The sequence below is a fragment of the Procambarus clarkii genome, chromosome 31 (genome assembly GCF_040958095.1).
Source record: "Procambarus clarkii isolate CNS0578487 chromosome 31, FALCON_Pclarkii_2.0, whole genome shotgun sequence".
Taxonomy (NCBI): Eukaryota; Metazoa; Arthropoda; class Malacostraca; order Decapoda; family Cambaridae; genus Procambarus; species Procambarus clarkii.
Window position 1 is genome coordinate 21,286,793 of NC_091180.1, and position 22,216 is coordinate 21,309,008.

The 22,216-nt window shown below is 40.0% G+C and overlaps 1 protein-coding gene across 8 annotated transcripts in view; it reads left to right on the forward strand.

Moving 5' to 3' along the window:
- The first annotated feature begins 7,100 nt into the window (after window positions 1-7,100).
- Window positions 7,101-22,216, forward strand: part of Stat92E (Signal transducer and transcription activator Stat92E) — an 83,823-nt gene continuing 68,707 nt past the window's right edge. For 2 of the 8 annotated variants that reach the window (XM_045743279.2, XM_069334479.1), the window contains exons 1-3: window positions 7,101-7,415; window positions 16,758-16,897; window positions 20,456-20,615. In XM_045743279.2, the coding sequence (XP_045599235.1) occupies window positions 16,764-16,897; window positions 20,456-20,615 (294 nt within the window). In that variant the 5' untranslated portion in view covers window positions 7,101-7,415; window positions 16,758-16,763. Of the gene's footprint in view, window positions 7,416-9,366; window positions 9,512-9,592; window positions 9,731-16,757; window positions 16,898-20,455; window positions 20,616-22,216 lie in introns of those variants that run through there. The other 6 variants (XM_045743278.2, XM_045743282.2, XM_045743277.2 and 3 more) reach the window with 4 other exon arrangements.

Here is a 22,216-nt window from a genome sequence, read left to right on the forward strand (position 1 = left end):
CGGAGGACAGTATTCAACAGGTGGGCGTCTGGCCACCCTAATTAAGTGGCTTTCAGGTAAATTCAGGTAAATAATATCTGCTCATCTCTCCTCATTTAGATTTGCTTGACTTCCACAAGGAATTCCTTGTCCACCAGCTCCACCAGGAGACTGAAAACATCAAAGTTTATATTTTTGTTTAACTTAAAAAAAAACTATCCTGATGTTCTCCAGACCTTTTGTTCCTTCAGGAAGTGATGTTTCCAGGCAAGACAATTATTTCACAATAGTTATGGCGCAGCTGAAGGATTGGTCTCCGCGCAAGAAAATAAGCGTAAGTCAAGTTCAAGTGTGTTTATTGAGTCAAGAAAGAAATACATCTCAAAGGGACAGAGTAGCTTAGGCTATTTCTACCCCCCCCCCCCCTAAAGCATAAGTCACTTTAATCGACCTAGTCACACTTTCACATCAACGGTTTAATATTAAAATTCAAACACAAAATAATAAACCGAACCGAAAACTCTGCGTAATAGTGGCTTTAGGCATTGTATGTACTAGCTCTATCTATAAATTCATCAATATTTGTATCACCCCCTTGTATGTAAGCACTTTACCTGAATAAACATTTGAATTTTGAATTTGAACAAAACCATTCATATCAAATTATTTCATGCCTCACTCAATCGGCCAGTGCTTCAGACACCCAGTGTGAACACAAGAACGCATTAATTCAAAAGAAAACACGATATTTCCCCCATAAATAACTTGACGGACCAACAATGAAGGTGGAGGACAAGGCTCCTCCCCCCAGGCCACCAACCTGCCAATCATGTGCTCAGACCCGCTAGCCCCGCCCCCGTCCTCGCTAGTAGTGTACTACACCCATGATAGTCGCCCTCGCTAGTACAGTGTACTACACCCATGATAGTCGTCCTCGTTAGTACAGTGTATTACACCCATGATAGTCGTCCTCGCTAGTAGTGTACTACACCCATGATAGTCGTCCTCGCTAGTACAGTGTACTACACCCATGATAGTCGCCCTCGCTAGTACAGTATACTACACCCATGATAGTCGTCCTCACTAGTACAGTGTACTACACCCATGATAGTCGTCCTCGCTATAGTACAGTGTACTACACCCATGATAGTCGTCCTCACTAGTACAGTGTACTACACCCATGATAGTCGTCCTCGCTATAGTACAGTGTACTACACCCATGATAGTCGCCCTCGTTAGTACAGTGTACTACACCCATGATAGTCGTCCTCGCTAGTACAGTGTACTACACCCATGATAGTTGCCCTCGCTAGTACAGTGTATTACACCAATACTAGTCATCTTCGCTACAACACTCCCCAATAGGAAGAAAACCCGGTGGGTTGTTCATCCTGTCACTTGTACCCAGACACAGCTGGGACTTGCTTAACTGTCTCAAGTGAACAGCTCCTCAAACAAAAAGATTAACATTCGTCAACCCTTAAAATCTTACGTTATCTTGCGGGTCCAACCACTTGGGCTGGACGGTAGAGCGACTGTCTCGCTTCATGCAGGTCGGCGTTCAATCCCCGACCGTCCAAGTGGTTGGGCACCATTCCATCCCCCCTGTCCCATCCCAAACCCTTATCCTGACCCCTTCCAAGTGCTATATAGTCGTGATGGCTTGGCGCTTCCCTCCCTGATTACCGTACCGTTGCGGGTGCAAAATGGGGGAATCTGTTAAGAACAGTATCAATATTTGACAACTAGTATTTTCCTAACTCAAACAATGTGGGGTTTATTATTCTACACATATTTCTAATATCTCTCAGGTGTTCACATTCTCTCAGGTAGTGGTCAAGGCGGTGTCCGTCACTCTCACCACAGATTCTGCAACTCCTCTGCTCAACTGTTGTTTCCATTCCGAATACCCATACCTGTCTCCATAGATATTTGTATCTAAGACGAATTCTCGCTATTACTAATTCTCTCCCGCGGCCACCTCCTCCTCGTCCATAATGATAGGGATTGCCAGCTGCAACCATGTTGTACCATCGTACAGATTCACTGAGTTGTTCTTCTGTCCTCCTTTCCTCAGCAACCTTGTAACGGTGACATTGCCTGATGATACCTCTAATTTATAGCGGAGTCTTGGGTATGAAGTACTCAATATGGTCTCCTTCAGCAGCTTGATCAGCCAGCATATCTACTTGTTCATCGCCACAGAGTCCAACATGGGAGGGGATCCACTGAAATTTTACGACTCTGCCTTGATTGTTTAGTACTCTCACCGCTCTCTTGATCTCAGCGACTATCGCAAGATTTTCTGCCCGATTTTCAGTAAGGATTTGTAGCGCTGCTTTAGAATTAGTGCAGATCACTGCACCGTTAATGCTTCGTTCAAGGAATCTTAACACCATAACATTGGCAGTTAGACCGCTTGTGTTGAAGAGGCATTGTTCTCAATACGGGCTTTTCCTTCATTTCTACGTTGTAAGGCATTATCCTCGCTATACAGTGTACTGCACTCAGACTAGTCGCCTTCGCTATGCAGTGTACTACACCCATACTAGTCACCATCACAATACAGTGTACTACAACCATACTTGTCCTTGCTATACAGTGTACTACACCCATACTAGTCGCCCTCGCTATTTAAAACTACACATAAGTGATTATTCATCAAATTAATCATTTTCATAAGACCAACTTCTGAAATCTGTACAATATAGAGTTTTGGCTCTATGTGAAGATTTTACATTGCCATCAGCTGAGCATTTTAACGCTTTTATTAATATATATCATTTATGAATGAGCGTAGGTTACATACTAATTAACGTTAATTTGTACACTTAGCTAACTAGCGTTGGTAATTTCGATAGTAGCCTACAAATGTTTATGAATATATTATATTGTTAGTAAATCCAAATTTGTCTTACCCGGCAGTTCACTTTCGCTGATCATGTTCAGATCGCGTTATTCGCGCACATAAAGCAGTTTGTTGTGTGCCGAACAAGATGCTTGTAGCTCGCCCTCGTTGTTTCTGACTATGATAAGTGAGGCAGGTTGGGATATTACCAATCTAAGTTATCTTACCTGGAAACTTGTTATATAAACCTATAACCTTATTTACAAACCCGTATTTATTTACTATTTTTTTTCTTTGGACTGAAATTGATGATTATTGGTTAAATTTTGCGGTCGAATGCGAGAAACGCAATCGTTTTTTTATGGGTTAAGTCAGAGTGGGAAAATGTTGTAAGTGGAGTGTCTCAAGGCTCTGTCCTGAGACCTCTGTTATTCATAATATATAAAAATGGTTTAGAATCCGGTTTGAGCAGCAATATTTGCAAATTTGCCAATGATACAAAAATCGGGAGAGAAATAAACACGGAAGAAGACTCGCTATCACTTCAAGACGATCTAAAGAGGGTTTTGAAAAGGTCAAAAGATTGGCAGATGCAGTTTAATGCTGACAAATGTAAGGTTTTGAGGCTAGGTAATGGTGATAGAGTTACAAGATACGAACTAGATGGTGTTGAGATTGCGAAATCGGATTGCGAAAGAGATCTGGGAATTATGATTAGTAAGAATTTAAAACCAAAACATAAATGTTCGTAATAAGGCAAATAGGACACTGGGATTTATTAATTGAAACGTTACTAATAAGACATCTGGTGTTGTTCTTCAGCTATATCTTGCTCTGGTTAGGCCCTATTTAGATTATGCTGTTCAGTTTTGGTCGCCATACTATAGCACGGATATAAATTCACTAGAACGTGTCTAGCGTAGGATGACAAAGGTAATCCCTCAAATTAGAAACCTGTCATATGAAGAAAGATTGACAAAGCTTAAATTACATTATCTTGAAAGGCGAAGAACTAGGGGATTCCCCAGTGCCATTCCAAAAGCTTTCTAAATGGCTTACTAAAATCTTATGCCCATTGTTAGGAACTATTTCCTCTTCTCATTTGACCAATTCCCTTGAGTTAGTTAACAAATTAAATAGTGTTTATATCACCCCCTGATGTGAAGCTAATCAGTTTTGACGTTTGTTCTTTATTTACAAAGGTGCCTGTTGATGATATTCTTGCTTATCTTGCTCATGAACTAATGAATCATGTTTTACCTCTTTCTGCTGATATTGTTGTCAATCTTGTTAAGTTGTGCATTAAAGAATGTAAATTTACCTTTAATAATGAGTATTATTTACAGACTTTTGGAATGGCAATGGGGAATCCTTTATCGCAATTGCTTTCAAACTTGTATATGGAATTCTTCGAAAAGAAATTTGTTTCAGAAATTACCCCTGGAATCATTCCATGGTTTAGATATGTTGATATTTTGTGTATATGGCCTACAGATGTAAACACAGACGAATTTGTAGCTAAACTTAATGATCAAGTCACCTCTATAAAATTTACTATGGAGACTGAAATTGATAAATGTTTGCCATTCCTAGATGTACTTATTCATAGGGAAGATTCTTCACTAAAGTTTAGTGTCTACAGAAAACCTACGAATAATTTATCCTATGTTCATTATTTTTCAAGGCATAGATACAATGTGAAAAAAAATTATTCAATGTATCTAAGAGCTCTTCGGGTTGTTAGTCCAGAATTCTTAGATGAAGAGTTTAAGAATATTGATTCTATTGGTCTCAAGCTTTGTTATCCACTGAGTTTTTTGGAAGTTTGCCGTAGCAAAGCACGTCGTACATATTATAATAATATATGCAGTAAGAAAATTCGCCCAAAGAATGTGTTATGTTTACCATATTTCTCTGGGTTTGAAAATATGGTCAATGCGTTGAAACGTTTTGATATACATGTATTGTTTAACTACGTAAATGCTGTTGGTAAACTATTAGTTAGAAACAGCCCTCGTAGTGATAATTGTGTCATTTATAAAATACCTTGTAAAGACTGTAATAGGTTCTATGTTGGGCAAACATCTAAAGATTTGAAATGTAGAATTTCGCAACAACAGTTTCTTGATGATCCTGGTGATCCATATACTGCAGGTATGTTGACGACATTTTTACACAGGTACCTGATGCCAGATGTCTGCAGCAGCTGAAGGAGGCATTTGAACAGAATTCTGTGTGGAGTTTCACTTACGAGATGGAGAATAATGGGAAGCTGCCCTTTCTAGATGTAACAGTCACGGAAAGGAGCGGAGGCTTCCACACTGCAGTCTACACTAAAGAAACAAACATAGGAATGTGCCTCAATGCCAATAGTGACTGCACAGACAGGTACAAGAGGAGTGTTGTCAACGCTTACGTCGACCGTGCTCTCAGTCACAGCTCAGGATGGAGGCAAGTCGATGAAGAACTCTACAGGGTAAGGCAGGTCCTAGTCAACAACGGCTTCTCTAACGGTTTCGTTGAAGACATCATAAAAAGAAAGGTGAAACGCCATGCAACATCTGAAGAGTCAACCAACACAACACTTGTACTCCCTATTAGACTATTTTACAGGAACGTCTTTTTGACGGCTCATAAAACGGAGGAAAGGGTCCTGGAAGATATTGTTGATAGGAGCGTCATCTCTACAGACAAAAATCCGAAAACACAATTGATAATTTATCATAAAACCAAAAAAAAAAAAACGGCCAATCTACTCATGAAAAACTCTCTAGACAAAAAGCAGAACGCCTTAAAGGAGACCAACGTCGTCAATGCCTTCAAATGCCCACTTGGGAACGTAAGCCCCAAAGAACTCAGTATATAGGCAAGACAACAACGTCTCTTTCCAGGCGACTAACAATGCATAAGCAACAGGGCTCCACCAAGGAATATATAATCTCTTCCCACAACTAGACCATCACCAGAGAAATCTTAACAAACAACACAGAAATTCTCGATAGGTACAGCGATAGCAGGCGGCTCGACATCAGCGAGGCACTACACATCAAAAAGTCAACACCAGCAATCAACAGCCAATTAATGCACAACTATATTCTACCCACTTTAAGACTCCGCACCAATATAGAAGCATCAAGAGGAAGTATGGGCCAATAGGCCCATTGCAGTTACTTCCATTCTTCCCTCTCATTTATCCAATTTATACCCATTGCACCATGTTCTGTCTTGTGTTGGTCAAAAGTTTGTTCACCACATCCAAAACTGTTGCAACATATCACCTCACCCAAATGCGAGTATATAAGACAAGCTGTTCAATGTTAGCATTAAGTAAAACTCTGTTTTCAGGTTACAGTTGTGTGTGCGTAAACTAAAGTCTTTGAAAATGTAATAAGTTATTACGAAACGCGTTCAAGCGTCGCGTCAGACTAGAAATAAAAATGAATTTTGGAGAATTGATTTTTCAATTACCATCGACAGTAAAAAGAAACATAAGAAATATTGAGAAAATTCGTGTTAGAATTATTAATCTAATTTTTCGGTCATATTTAACAACATATATATATATATATATATATATATATATATATATATATATATATATATATATATATATATATATATATATATATATATATATTATATAAATAAATATATATATATATAAAACTAAATATATATAAATAAATATATAAAACTATATATATATATATATATATATATATATATATATATATATATATATATATATATATATATATATATACATATATATATAACTTATATATATATATATATATAAAACTAAATGTTGAGCTGCAAGAAGCAAAGTTTATGCAATATCCAGCTATCATACTTGTATGTTTGAGTTTGCAAGTCATCAGAGCTTCAGAATTATTTATGGATTACAGAAGCGCGATTATAGGTTTTCTGAAAATGTGAGTTAATTAGATTATAGTCTGAGTTTAATGTTTTGGTGTGTGTGTGGTATATAAACGTTTGCGTGAGTGTGAGTGGATGATGCAGGAGTCTTGACCGGTGTCAAGAGCTCACCCCTGGCAACCGCGCGTTGTACCATTTCTCTGAACACGCGGCTCTCAACGGGATACCAATCAGTGTTTTCAACAATCACTACTCCAGTGCACACAATGCCCAGATCGGCAAATTTCACATCAGCTGATTATAACTAGGAGAAAAATCTCAATCTGCCATAAACTGCTGTTTACCGGAGGCGGCCTCGAATTAAGCGCGTCTTCTGGCGAGCTGTTGCATCCCTGTGCTTTTCCCTGAAGGCCCGGCCACTTCCAGGAAAGTCCTCCAGTATTACCAAAGCGTCTTTCCCTAATCCCTGCTGATATTCTCCTAAAATCGCTGTGATTTCTCAATAAAAATTACATGCGATCCGCCACGAAGCGAAAATATTAGCATATACCTATACGCTGCACGCGATACACGTTTTTTATTGTGGTAATTTATATATTAGGAAGCTCCTCCCACGAGGGCTAGAGTGGCAATGGTGTGTGTATTGCAGTAGACATGTTGATTGTCCCAGGGATGGAGGTGTGAACCGCAGTCCCCTCGCTAATACACAGTAAGTACACTTACATCTTTAAGCTAACTAAACAAGCCAAAAGTTGTGAGAACACTTGTGCTGAGATTAGACATAATTGTTATTTTTTTAAATATGAACAACAGAAATAGCGAGGGTACATATAATTCAATTTATTTGCATATATATATATATATATATATATATATATATATATATATATATATATATATATATATATATATATATATATATATATATATATATAGTGTGTGTGTGTGTGTAGATTTAATTGATAATGATAATGGTTAAAACTTTAACTTACTTAGTTAAATTTGGTGTTCAATTCTCAACTCATAATAAATGGGCTCCGTAACCTTTCCCAATACCGATGACAGCTTTGATATAATCATTATATATAACTGTGTAGCCATAGCTGACCAGATTGTAATTTGCTTGCATAAATTAATTAATTGGAGTTCAGTTCCTGAGCCCATTATGTGCCTCTACTCATTTTCATTGTACCGCGCACCGGATGGGTTGATTGGGTTCCACTACCGCCCCAGGGATGGGTATGGGTTCCATTACTCCCCCTGGGATGGGTATGGGTTCCACTACTCCCCCTGGGATGGGTATGGGTTACACTACTCTCCCTGGGATGGGTATGGGTTCCACTACTCCCCCAGGGATGGGTATGGGTTCCACTGCTCCCCCAGGGATGGGTATGGGTTCCACTACTCCCCCAGGGATGGGTATGGGTTCCACTACTTCCCCAGGGATGGGTATGGGTTCCACTACTTCCCCAGGGATGGGTATGGGTTCCACTACTCCCACCAGGGATGGGTATGGGTTCCACTACTCCCACCAGGGATGGGTATGGGTTCCACTACTCCCCCCAGGGATGGGTATGGGTTCCACTACTCCCCCCAGGGATGAGTATGGGTTCCACTACTCCCTCCAGGGATGGGTATGGGTTCCACTACCACCCACGGCTGGGATGGGTATGGGTTCCACTACTCCCACCAGGGATGGGTATGGGTTCCACTACTCCCACCAGGGATGGGTATGGGTTCCACTACCACCCACGGCTGGGATGGGTATGGGTTCCACTACCACCCACGACTGGGATGGGTATGGGTTCCACTCCCACCAACGGCCGGGATGGGTATTAAATACATAATAAATGAACAACATCAAGCTCATTGCACGGGTAAATATTGAACAGGACGCATACCAAATGAACTCAACTAAAATGTGCTTAGCATATAACTGAATTATCCGCATAATAAGTATAGTTTGCGAGAGTATAGGTAATGCCACATATCCTTAACAGTGACGCCGGTATATTTATAGAGCGGAGACTAACAGTTGCGCAGTTTATTGAATGGACGATCTATGTGCGTGGTACTGTATGCCCTCGTGGCCACTGCTCGCATATACCATATATGCCTCACCATATATTGCTCTAAATTAGGAATTTTACGATCGTATCCCTTTTATTTTATGACACTAAGAACATAGTTTTTTTTAAATCTAAGATTAGATTAATCAAGCAAAATTTGCATATGTTTACATTGTTTCATCAGCGGGACTATGTGAGATGTTACCGTTAATAATGAAACATGGCATTTTGTTAATTAACAGACCTGTGGGGTAGGGTGTCTGCACATGACCTAGTTATGGGTATAAGGTCAACAAGGGTCTTAAGAGGTGGGTAAGGGCTGTGGAATACTAGGAAAGTGTGTGTATAGGAGCTCTGAAGACATGCGCTCGACTCTTCAGCAACAGTGCGCTAGTGCCAACTCTTAAATTGCACGTTATTCACATATGAATATTTTGTGTGGGAGAATTTTGACTGTTCACAGGGCTTATAGACTCTCATATTTATACAAGCTAATCGAGCGCCAGCCTTAGGTGTGGCGTAATAATATTGAAAAGTATAGATCTGCGCACGAAACCTGGCACTAGTGGAGTCACGTGACCAGTGCCTGCCATATATGGTGAGATTTCCGCGAAACGTGCGTGTGTTTTGATGAATCGATCTGGGAGAACATTTTCTACTGGGAAACAATCATTGTGTTTGAGATACGGCTGTGACAGCATCCACGGCAGTTAGCTTCGTCTGTAGATGGTGAGAGGTAGGTGGAGGAGCGAGGTGAGGCGGGGGGAGAGGTAGAGGAGAGGGGGCTGTGTGTGGTGGGGGAGGGCGGCCATGGCCCAGTGTGGGGGTGGGGGAGGAGGAGGGGAAGACAAATAAACACAAGAGTGAAGCGGTGTGGTCACTCTCTGGTCACTCTCAGTGACAGTCGACTGTGTCAGCACGGTTGCCTTCACGCTGCCCTCTCCCTACTCTTGAGGTAGGTGCGGGTGGTGCTTCTCTCTCACCACATGTTGTCCCCGCTCCTGTCTCTACAAAGGTCTACCCGGGTCTACCCGGGTCTGCCGTCTCTACCCGGGTCTACCCGGGTCTGCCGTCTCTACCCGGGTCTGTCGCCTCTACCGTCTCTACCCGGGTCTGTCGTCTCTACCCGGGTCTGCTGTCTCTGCCCGGGTCTGTCGTCTCTACCCGGGTCTGCTGTCTCTGCCCGGGTCTGCTGTCTCTACCCGGGTCTTCCGCCACCTGGGTCTGCCGTCACGTGGATTGACCTTCCATTTTTTGAAGTGACAAGTGCCGCATGTACTTGTGTTTTGTGTGTGAATAATGTGTTTGGAGAGCCAATAATTCTATGTGATGTGTAGGCTAGTGCCATAGTAGCCTAAGTTTACATTATAATCTACATTTTGCAAAGCAGACAATTTGCATGTGGATTTTAAAGCCTTGCCTAATCAAAACTACCAGTGATGATAATTCATTCATTTTTCATATATATATGAAGAATGACTGGTCATTTATTGCATGGGTGTGAACAATTATTGAACAGTATAGAATTGGTAATACAGTTCTTAAATATACAGTAAATTTACTGATGAAACATTGGGCAATAGACTGACTAAACCATTTAGGACATGTGCCTAACCCAACCTTAGTTAACTTATCCAGAAAAGTGTGGCTAGCTAGGTGTGTAAATTGTAAATATGGTGATGTGATACGTTTTATTGAGTAAGATAAATGTTGGTATACTGTGCATATAGATCATTTTGTACAGAAAATGGTGCTTTAGTGATATGTACTATATATGCAGATTAGAAAATATGTACTTGAATTCACCCAGAAGGCCTCATAACACACTAGTGCCCTCAATGAGGACAGGAAGCCAGTGGCTTGTCAAAGGATCCCCCTTTTGTCCTCTTATTATAGATATTATATACCATTGGAAATATGAACACACACAACTTTTAACCATGGAATTGTGCATAGTGTATTATACAGTACTGTACATTGGATACAGGTTCTTAGAACAATAACAAAAACTTAACATTAGTGCAGGTGTATGAAGTGGTTCATCTGTATGAGAAACAGTTATCAAAGTACAAAAATTATACTAACAAATTCTAGAGTACAGTTATGACCTTACAGTACTTTGAAAACATTTACTTGGAAATAAATTTGAAATAACATAACCTTTACTGACAAAATAATGCATTTAAAATACTGTAAATCATAATACAGTAATGATATATGTTAAACAGTCTCCGTGATGTAGTGGTAAGACACTCGCCTGGCGTTCCGCGAGCGCTGTCATGGGTTCGTATCCTGGCCGGGGAGGATTTACTGGGCGCAATTCCTTAACTGTAGCCTCTGTTTAACGCAACAGTAAAATGTGTACTTGGATGAAAAAAACGATTCTTCGCGGCAGGGGATTGTATTCCAGGGAACATAGGATTAAGGACTTGCCCGAAACGCTACGCGTACTAGTGGCTGTACAAGAATGTAACAACTCTTGTATATATCTCAAAAAAACAAAAAACAAAAAAAAACAAAGTGATTTCTTGAGTAGTTACACGATGAGAGCTACACTCGTGGTGTCCCGTCTTCCCAGTACTCTTTGTCGTATAACGCTTTCAAACTACTGAGGATTTTGGCCTCCACCACCGTCTCACTTAGCTTGTTCCAACCATCTACCACTGTTTGCAAAAGAAAACTTCCTAATGTTTTTTTGGCACTTTAGTTTCCTTAGCTTGAATCTGTGTCCTCTTGTTTGTGAAGTTGCTGGTTTCAGGCGTTCCTCTCGTCAATTTGGTCGATTCCTCTTAGTATTTTGTAGGTGGTGATCATATCTCGTCCCATATCGGACGCCTCCAGCCTCTCCTCGTAACTCTTGTTTTTCAGTTGTGGGAGCCATTTTGTAGCATGCAGTTGCACCTTTTCCTGTTTATTTATGTGCTTCTTTAGATTTAGGCTTAACCTCTATCTTCTTAATCTGCATATTCCAGTTTTGGTCTCTCAAAAGTCATGAATAGTTATTTAGTATTTCACCATCCATATACGTACAGTAATTAAAAGCAAGTTTGAAGTTAGAAAGCAACGCATATGCTCCCTCACAATGTTCTTTGTGTGTTCCACTGGCAACAGCTTACTATTCAAAACCACCCCCAAGTTTCATTCTTTATTGGAGTTTTGTAATTCCTTTCTGCATAATTTGAAGTTGTGTGTGGTCTATTTTCTCCGATTCCACATTCCATAACATGGCATTTTTTCACATTGAATTCCATTTGCCACTTGTCGCTCCATACACTTATTTTTATCTATATCAATTTGAAGGTCATTACAATCATTGTCTCCTATCTTCCCCAGTATTCTGGCATCATCCACAAACATGCTCATATACAGTAATTCTGTATTCCTTCTGGTAGATCATTTATGTAGACAATGAACATTACTGGTGCAAGAACTGAACCCTGTGGTACTCTGCTAGCAATACTACTCCATTCATATACGTACTGGTTTCAATTGACAGGAGTGTCACATGCAATATGACAAGGTCATTTAAATCTAAAATCAAAGTCAAGAGCAAAGACTTGGGGAGCTTTAGGTTTGGTATGTAAAAAAATGGTGTAAAATCATGTTTTGGGATAATAATAACTGTAGCTGTATATTTGTTTTATTCTGTTTGCAAGTAATGTAAGAATTTAACACTTGGTGGTTCCCTAGAAATTAGTCATTGAACATTGGGGTACCGGGTGTCAGTTTCCAACATCCTTGAGGGGCGGGGGGCTAAACACCCAGGAACCAAGAATGTTATTCTGCCCCGTATGGGCCAATAGGCCTTCTGCAGTTACCTTGTTCTTATGTTCTTATATTACTGTATACATACTGTAATTGTACATAACCAAAATCACCATATGAATGGGTGACATGTCTTGCTGTCTAGATACTGGATCTGAGATATCCAGACACTTGGTACATACCATTCTGCCAAGAATTGCCTTTTGTGAAAACCTCCTTGGCAGTAACATGTACCTGCAGGGCTGGATTTAGACATGGTGAGGCCCTAAGCTGTGGGAAGCTGTAGAAGAGCTCTTTGGCAATTGTTAACTGAGAATAAGGCTGGTAGCTACTGAAATTGGCAAGAATGCCACCAAGATGCATAACAAATATTTGTAGAACATGGAAAATATGCCTTTTTACATTCAAGTTGAACATATTAATGGGAAAATAACTAGAAATTCATTGCTATTGAGTCAAATGGCTGAATGTTTTTAATTCCTATGATAAAAATACTCTTGTAAACTTTTAATTTCATGAAAATTTAATTTAATTTCCTATCACATTATTAACACTGATAAAAACCAAAGAAATGAGTTGGTTTACAACTGATAAAACATAACATAACAACATGAACTGATAAAACATTACAACTCGGAAAATATTGATGAAACATTGCAACTGATGAAACGTTACGACTGACGAAACATTGCGACAGTCACAATAACGGGGCTGAAAATATGATGACCAAACCACACGCCAGAAGATTTTTTTTTTTGTTTTTTTTTTGAGATATATACAAGAGTTATTACATTCTTGTAAGTAAATCATTCTTATTTCTTTTAAGATGGAGAAATGACAAAGTTTTAGTCCGTCCTGGATCGTTATCAAATTGTGTGTGACTTGATAATGGTCCAGGACGGATTGAAATGTTGGAGAAACAATGTTTCGGTTGGTCCTGGACCATTATAAAGTCGTACCATTATCAAGTCATACAATTTGATAATGATCCAGGACAGATTAAAATGTCGCCGTTTCTCCGTCTTCTGGTGTGGGTTTGGTCATCATTGCGACTGGTGAAACACTGAGACTGATAAAACAAAGAATCGGTTAGTTTGCCGCATTTTCTTTTTTGTTTTTCCTCGGTGGGAAGTCATGAATGATGCCCTTAAAAGATAAGCAGTGCAGTTTATCACTTTCTATGCACATACAGTAATACAAAGTGCATGCAGCTTGTCTTGTCAGTTTTGCTCGCACCTCATTTTTAATTCTAATTAGTCATCTTTCCTCCCTGAGCAGTTTCTATTAGACTTTAAAAAGCTGTAGTATTGCTTTAATATTTGGAAAAGTGAAACGAATCTTGGCTAGGAAGATGACCTGATGCAGATCTTGGTAGCATGGATGTCCTTTTCTTGAATGGTTTTGCTTGATATAAGCACTTCCATGCTTATATCAAGCAAAGATATGATATAAGCAAGAAGTGCTCAGTTCTCTACCGAGATTAACATAAATTTTGTGTTGTCATTCATCAAAAGTTCTACTGCTTCATGCAGCTGCTTTTCCTGAAGCTTCTAAATCAAGTAAAAATGGTAGCAGAATAATAGTAAACTGTTACTCTTCTCTTTTAATTTTGTTTCAAGAGCGTCCATCAGAGTGATGAACGACTTCACTCAAAATTTGTCTTTAGGAGGAAGCTCTCTATAAACATCTGAAGCGGCAGCACCATTGATTTGTTTCGTACTCGTTGTCCTTTCCTTCATACACCTGTAGTCTACATCAGGCAGTCTGCATTTTTGTATATAATTAAATCTAATAAGGATAATTATTAAATAAATCCTACAAACTTGTAAAAATAATGATCTTTTTAATTAGGTCCAATTTGTTAATGTTAGCTGTTGTTAACTAGGTTATGTTTATTAGGTTAAATCATTACTTAAATTTAGAATATAATGAAATTATAACATTGAAAAAATGGAAGTTTTGAGAGACCCTTTCAGACTCTGGCCATAAGGTGTTGCTTGGTTTGCTTTTGCCTAAATCCAGTCCTGTGTGCAGCAACAATTCTTGTGCTATTCTATTTTTAAGAATAACATTTACTCTTTCAATTCATTCTATTAGATCTTTTAATAAGCTCAATAAAGTATAACTATTTTCTGTGGGGAGCCCCGTCGGCTCCCTGAAGCTATCTAAACTGATCTGTGCCATATTAGTTTGGTGTTATTAGTCCCGGGAAGTTCTGTGCCTACTTAGGACTACGAGCCAGAACCTGGTCCCCCTCAGAGAGGCACAGGAAGCAATAGCTATTATGAGCACTCTAAATTTAGAGTACAGTATTGTCATGTCTGCCATTGACCAGGGAGGGCACCCAGAAAGATAGGGGAACCAATACAAACCCCCAACTGGTAAAAATTGCAACCTACGTCCGAACAGAGCCAAGGAACTCCCCGCAAAAGAAAACAAACGAGCAAATCGTCGTCCAACTAGCGTGCTCACTTGTTGGCGACCCCCCCCCCCTCCTCCCTTTCGGGGAAGGTGTACATAGGAATTGGTGATCCATGCTCACCTCATATAAATTCCTATGTTCTTGGTGGAAGATGGGGAGGTATAAAATTTTAGTTGGGTAGTGTTACGGCCCTCTTGGGTCGCAACTGGGTTCTTTCTCTGATGTTAGTAGAGCTTGGGTATCCGGCCCCAAGCTAGTAGTGGCTTTCAAGGGGTGTGCTCCGTAACGCAAGTAAATTAAAGGGGAAGGGATAAAACTGCTCAGAAATAAATATATATTCACCACCACCAATAAATAAATATATAAACAGTCACACGCTGTTACTATTACTACACTTATTTACAATCACTTGTCTTCCTCCGAAGACTCAAGACGTTCACGGTGCTCAAGACGAGTGGTCCTGGTTCTCTTGTGGCCTCACGATGAATCCTTTGATTCCCTCGACGAGTCTACCCCGGCCACAGGCCAGCCAAATCACAGTCCCACTGGGGGCACAGTCGTGGAGGCCGTCAACCACAAATCCAGCTTGTAGCTGGCAGGTTCCAATCAGTTCCGCAGGTTAGGCCACTCCACGACCGATACTAGGGTTGCGAGCCCTAGGCAGGAGCCTCGTGTGACTTCACAGATCACTCTCCTCACCACAACACCCCAGTGACTAGTCTTCTCCTCCAGTCAGCCCCGGGTACAACAAATCCTCAACTGCCACGTCACAGGCAGGATAACACAACAGTGTTCATCCGGGGGGTGACTCAACTTCTGCAGCTTACACTTGGAGATTCTACGGCTGCCTCGGGTAGACTGATCCAACTTCCATTACAGCAGTCCCAGGTCGACTCTGTAATCGGACACGTCATCAGTAATAGGGACACTCTAGGGCACCTCACTTACAGGCTTAGATACAAACGCCCACCTATCCACTCCATAGATGGCGTTGCTGTCTAAGCTCCACCTCACCAGAGGTCAGCAGCGGCTGTGTTATGAGCTGATCAGGACGGGAAACTAGCCCTTGTGGCCAGTATATCTCGTCCTCACTAGATGGCGTCGTCCATTTGAAGGGGGTTTCGGGAGCTGACCCACAGATGGCGTGGTCGTCACTGCTCCGGGCTCGGACGCTGGACTCGGGTCCGTAACAGGTAGCAGTATGTTACCTCTGAAATAATTTCTATTGTGGCTTCTCAATAGTGCAGTGGTAGAGCTTCTGCATCATGGCTGTGGGGTCGGCAGTTCGATTCTCCTTTTGCCCAAGTGAATTAAATTATTTCATAAAACACCATGTGCTAAAAAAAAAGAAATTGGCCAAAGTTAATGTTTATTTACTGGGTATATTAATACAGCTTTAATATAATGTCATTGTAAGTCTTATTATATAATTGGTCTTGTTTGATCTACGCAAGTACAGGACTGTACTGTACTGAATTTGATAGTTACTGGCTGCTGATAATATAAATGAGATAACATAAGTGACTTCTGTATAGATAACATAAATGAGCAAGTACTTGGGTACAAGCTTTACATGAAATAAGAAGAAATGATGTAAAAAAAGATCAATTATGTACAGACTTAAAATGAATTATAATAAATGAACTATTATTGTGCATTTTACATTCATGAATAATGTTAATGGTGCAAGTAGTGAGGTAAAGACTACCATTTATACCGGTTTATTCATCAGGCCAGTTAATTAATGTTTAGGCCCATAGCGGGTATTGTAATCCAAGGATTATTCATATTGCAGGTCACAATGTCTTTGTGGAACCGAGCACAGCAGTTGCCTCCAGATGCACTTCGCCAAGTCCAAAATGTTTATGGTGAACAATTCCCAATTGAGGTTCGACATTACCTGGCTGGATGGATTGAAGATAAGATGCAGCAATGGTAAGTATAATCCTGTACAGTATTTGTAATTTTCATTTTATATAATGTCCAGTAGTACTGATCCAATACCCCCTCAAGTACTGTGCATTTAAATTCTTTTATAAATACTGTGGTTTTACTTTTAAGTACAGTAATGTAAATTTAAATGTCATAACTGAATAGGTACTAGGCATGATCTTGAAGTAGTTTACTTATATTTCTTTATTATTTTAAAGTGGGGATGTGTGGAGGTGTAAGTGGGGTGATGGGTGAGGATGTGTGTGGTGTAAGAGGGGTGATGGGTGAGGATGTGTGGAGGTGTAAGATAGTAAGGAATAATGATATACATTATGAAGGTTTGATGGCTATTTGATCACATGTGAGTATGGCATCGGGTCAGATGATAATTTAGTTTTAATACGTAATTCTGTATTTTTAATGAAGTAATTAAACTTGTAAAGTAAAGGTGACTAAAATGAATTTTGCAAATTGTATGTTTACCTGGAGTTTACGCAAACAGTTCTGGAAGTTGTTCTGCTTCCCAGGCCTGGCCTGGGGCCAGGTTTGACTTGTAAGAACTTTGTCCAACAGGTTGTGGATTGGAGTAGCCTGCAGAAACCCACTACAATGCAGTTGGTCCAACACTTCTTGCAGAAACTTATCTAAGTGCTTCTTGAAGTTCATCCTTGTTCCGGCAACGTTCATACGGTGTTCTCTGATTGTGTCTGTGGTATCTCTACTCCTCACTGATTCTATTCTGCATTTCTTTCCATATCTCTCTCTCCATTATATTATTTCTGTTCAAATTTGGTACCTGGCTTTCCAGTATATTGCCTGTATATATTACCGCAAGGTACGTGGTATTTGATTCATCTCATGTCTCCTTTCCAGAGTACATTTTGAGAGCTTTTGAGACAGTTAAGGTTTGCCTCTCACTGTCAGATAGATATATATATATATATATATATATATATATATATATATATATATATATATATATATATATATATATATATATATATATATATATATATATATATATATATATAAATGTCGTACCTAGTAGCCAGAACGCACTTCTCAGCCTACTATGCAAGGCCCGATTTGCCTAATAAGCCAAGTTTTCATGAACTAATTGTTTCTCGACTACCTAACCTAACCTAACTTTTTCAGCTACCTAACCTAACCTATAAAGATAGGTTAGGTTAGGTTAGGTAGGGTTGGTTAGGTTCAGTCATATATCTATGTTAATTTTAACTCTAATAAAAAAAAATGACCTCATACATAATGAAATGGGTAGCTTTATCATTTCATAAGAAAAAAATTAGAGAAAATATATTCAGTACCTAGTCGTACCTAGTAGCCAGAACGCACTTCTCGGCCTACTATGCACGGCCCGATTTGCCTAATAAGCCAAGTTTTCCTGAATTAATTGTTTTTCGGTTACCTAACCTAACCTAACCTAACTTTTTCGGCTACCTAACCTAACCTAACCTATAAAGATAGGTTAGGTTAGGTAGGGTTGGTTAGGTTCGGTCATATATCTACGTTAATTTTAACTCCAATAAAAAAAAATTGACCTTATACATAATGAAATGGGTAGCTTTATCATTTCATAAGAAAAAAATTAGGGAAAATAAATTAATTCAGGAAAACTTGGCTTATTAGGCATATCGGGCCTTGCATAGTAGGCTGAAAAGTGCGTTCTGGCTACTAGGTACGACATTATATATATATATATATATATATATATATATATATATATATATATATATATATATATATATATATATATATATATATATATATATATATATATATATATATATATATATATATATATATATATATATATATGCGAACAAGCCTGAATGGTCCCCAGGACTATATGCGAATGAAAACTCACACCCCAGAAGTGACTCGAACCCATACTCCCAGAAGCAACGCAACTGGTAACTACAGGGCGCCTTAATCCGCTTGACCATCATGGCCGTCAAAAGGAAGTGATAGCCGAGGCTATTTGAGCCACTTCCCCGACGGCAACTCGGATGGTAATCTTGGGCATAGCATTTCACCAAAAGGAAGTGGCTCAAATAGCCTCGGCTATCACTTCCTTTTGACGGCCGTGATGGTCAAGCGGATTAAGGCGCCCTGTAGTTACCAGTTGCGTTGCTTCTGGGAGTATGGGTTCGAGTCACTTCTGGGGTGTGAGTTTTCATTCGCATATAGTCCTGGGGACCATTCAGGCTTGTTCGCATTTGTGTTCCTCACGTGTGCCCCAAAGAATGAGGTGATTTGGTGAAATGCTATGCCCAAGATTACCATCCGAGTTGCCGTCGGGGAAGTGGCTCAAATAGCCTCGGCTATCACTTCCTTTTGACGGCCGTGATGGTCAAGCGGATTAAGGCGCCCTGTAGTTACCAGTTGCGTTGCTTCTGGGAGTATGGGTTCGAGTCACTTCTGGGGTGTGAGTTTTCATTCGCATATAGTCCTGGGGACCATTCAGGCTTGTTCGCATTTGTGTTCCTCACGTGTGCCCCAAAGAATGAGGTGATTTGGTGAAATGCTATGCCCAAGATTACCATCCGAGTTGCCGTCGGGGAAGTGGCTCAAATAGCCTCGGCTATCACTTCCTTTTGACGGCCGTGATGGTCAAGCGGATTAAGGCGCCCTGTAGTTACCAGTTGCGTTGCTTCTGGGAGTATGGGTTCGAGTCACTTCTGGGGTGTGAGTTTTCATTCGCATATAGTCCTGGGGACCATTCAGGCTTGTTCGCATTTGTGTTCCTCACGTGTGCCCCAAAGAATGAGGTGATTTGGTGAAATGCTATGCCCAAGATTACCATCCGAGTTGCCGTCGGGGAAGTGGCTCAAATAGCCTCGGCTATCACTTCCTTTTGACGGCCGTGATGGTCAAGCGGATTAAGGCGCCCTGTAGTTACCAGTTGCGTTGCTTCTGGGAGTATGGGTTCGAGTCACTTCTGGGGTGTGAGTTTTCATTCGCATATAGTCCTGGGGACCATTCAGGCTTTTTCGCATTTGTGTTCCTCACGTGTGCCCCAAAGAATGAGGTGATTTGGTGAAATGCTATGCCCAAGATTACCATCCGAGTTGCCGTCGGGGAAGTGGCTCAAATAGCCTCGGCTATCACTTCCTTTTGACGGCCGTGATGGTCAAGCGGATTAAGGCGCCCTGTAGTTACCAGTTGCGTTGCTTCTGGGAGTATGGGTTCGAGTCACTTCTGGGGTGTGAGTTTTCATTCATTCATTCATTCATATATATATATATATATATATATATATATATATATATATATATATATATATATATATATATATATATATATATATACACATACACATATACATACATACATACATACATACATACATACATACATACATACATACATACATACATACATACATACATACAGTATATTAAATATTATCACCACCCAGGTTTTAACTATATAATTTTTTATATTTAAATCATGATCAATCATCATATACATAATGTTTACTAAACCCTTACTAATATATACTGCACCTGGATTCATTTTACAATTCTTTGTTTGCAGGAATGAAATTGATCCTGACAACGCAGGCCACAGCCAGTTTGCACATTCATTAGTATCGCAGCTAGTCCAGGAAATGGAAACCAAAGCTCTCAGTTATAGCAGCAATGAGGACCTTTTCCTCGTTCGTATACGCCTGGATGAAGCTGCAAATTTATTTAAGGTTTGTTGCAGTACAGTACTTTACTGTTTTTTTGCAAAATCTTGTGGTATTATTGGCTTAGGACCAGGCCATGAGGACGTTGATCCTTAAAACCACTGCAACGTAAGGAAAAGTATGTGAAAGTAAAGCATTTGCTAATTTTATGGGGAGAAGTTTGTTAAGATAGAGAATACTGTACTGTATATATTGTATTTAAAGCCTCTAGTATCATCAGCATTTTTAAAAAAGGTTTTAAGCATATACTGTACAATATTACTAGGAATTGACGTTTTAAACTTTATTATGAGGGGCAGATTGTATGTTGCTACATTAGTGTGAATTAAGAAGAATAAAATACCAATTACACATACAGTAGAACCTCAAGTGACGATTGCCTCAAATGGCGAGCATTTTGGGTAATGATCGCTGACAATTCGTCTTGTATGGCGACCGCTCGTTTGAATGACAAGACGACATGGTGGGGTCGAGCTGCTTCTCGCACATTCTCGGACGCCTCCGACGATGCAAATAAATTATGTTGTTTTTGTTTAAAGATGCTGGGATATAAAGAGGTGACTGCTGAGATGTTGCAAAGCAATGACTTTTTGGTAGAAAAAAGAAATGAAATTTTTTGAAATACTGTACAACAAATGTCAAAAAGGTACGTCTGGTGTTTGGCAGATAGGCTGCTCCATGTTTACACACACAAAACACAATAACATAGAGGAGTTGTGTAAAACCCTGGTTTGTGTCTCGGAGAGGCTGTGGGATCCAGTAAGTTCAGTAGAACTTCGGTTTCAACTCTTTTACCATGTCGTAGCTCAGTCGATTAAGGCAGCATCTGGGATGCTCCCGGACGCAGGTTCGAATCCTTGTCACGGCCCTTGTGGATTTGCTCCATGTTTCTTGAATAAAAAAAAAGAAAAATAATAAACAGTTTAACAATTTGAAAAACGGACAAATGCCATAAAGGTTTATTCAGTGTTTGTCGGGTAGGCTGCTCCATTGTTGAGACGTAAATGAAAAATACAAAACAAATGGAACACATTTGAAACAAAGAAAGATTGTCATAATGGAGCAGCCTATCCGACAAACACTGAACAAACCTTTATGGCATTCGTATGTTTTTCAAATTGTTTCAACTGCTTTTTTATTTTTCATTTTTTTTATTTAAGAAACGTGGAGCAGCCTACCTGCCGAACACTGAATGAACCTTTGCTATAAGACAAATTAAAAAAAATATTGAACAAATTTAAAGAAAGAAAAATGTCCGCTGCAGCTTGCATTTGGGGTGGATGTCACTTCTGCACCGTTCTGCAAGGTTTCTCGGGCGTTGTTCACCTCTGGCCTGCTCATGTGCGGCCTGAGCTGTCCTGGTCGTTGCACCGGGTGCTCTCTGCTCCCTTCTCCTCGGTATGGGGTGGCCCCCTCGGTTCAGGACTGTTTTCTACGGCTCTTTTTTTTTTTTCTTGTTGGCATTGGCCTCTGGGGTCGGGTCGAAGAGTTTTATGCTGTCTTCTGGCGCAGGGGTTTCTGCTCTTTCAGTCCTGGTAGTCTTTTCTTCGTTTGCAGCCATCTCCTTCTTTTCTGGCGAAGAATGAGTCTGCTTTCCGGAGGGGTCC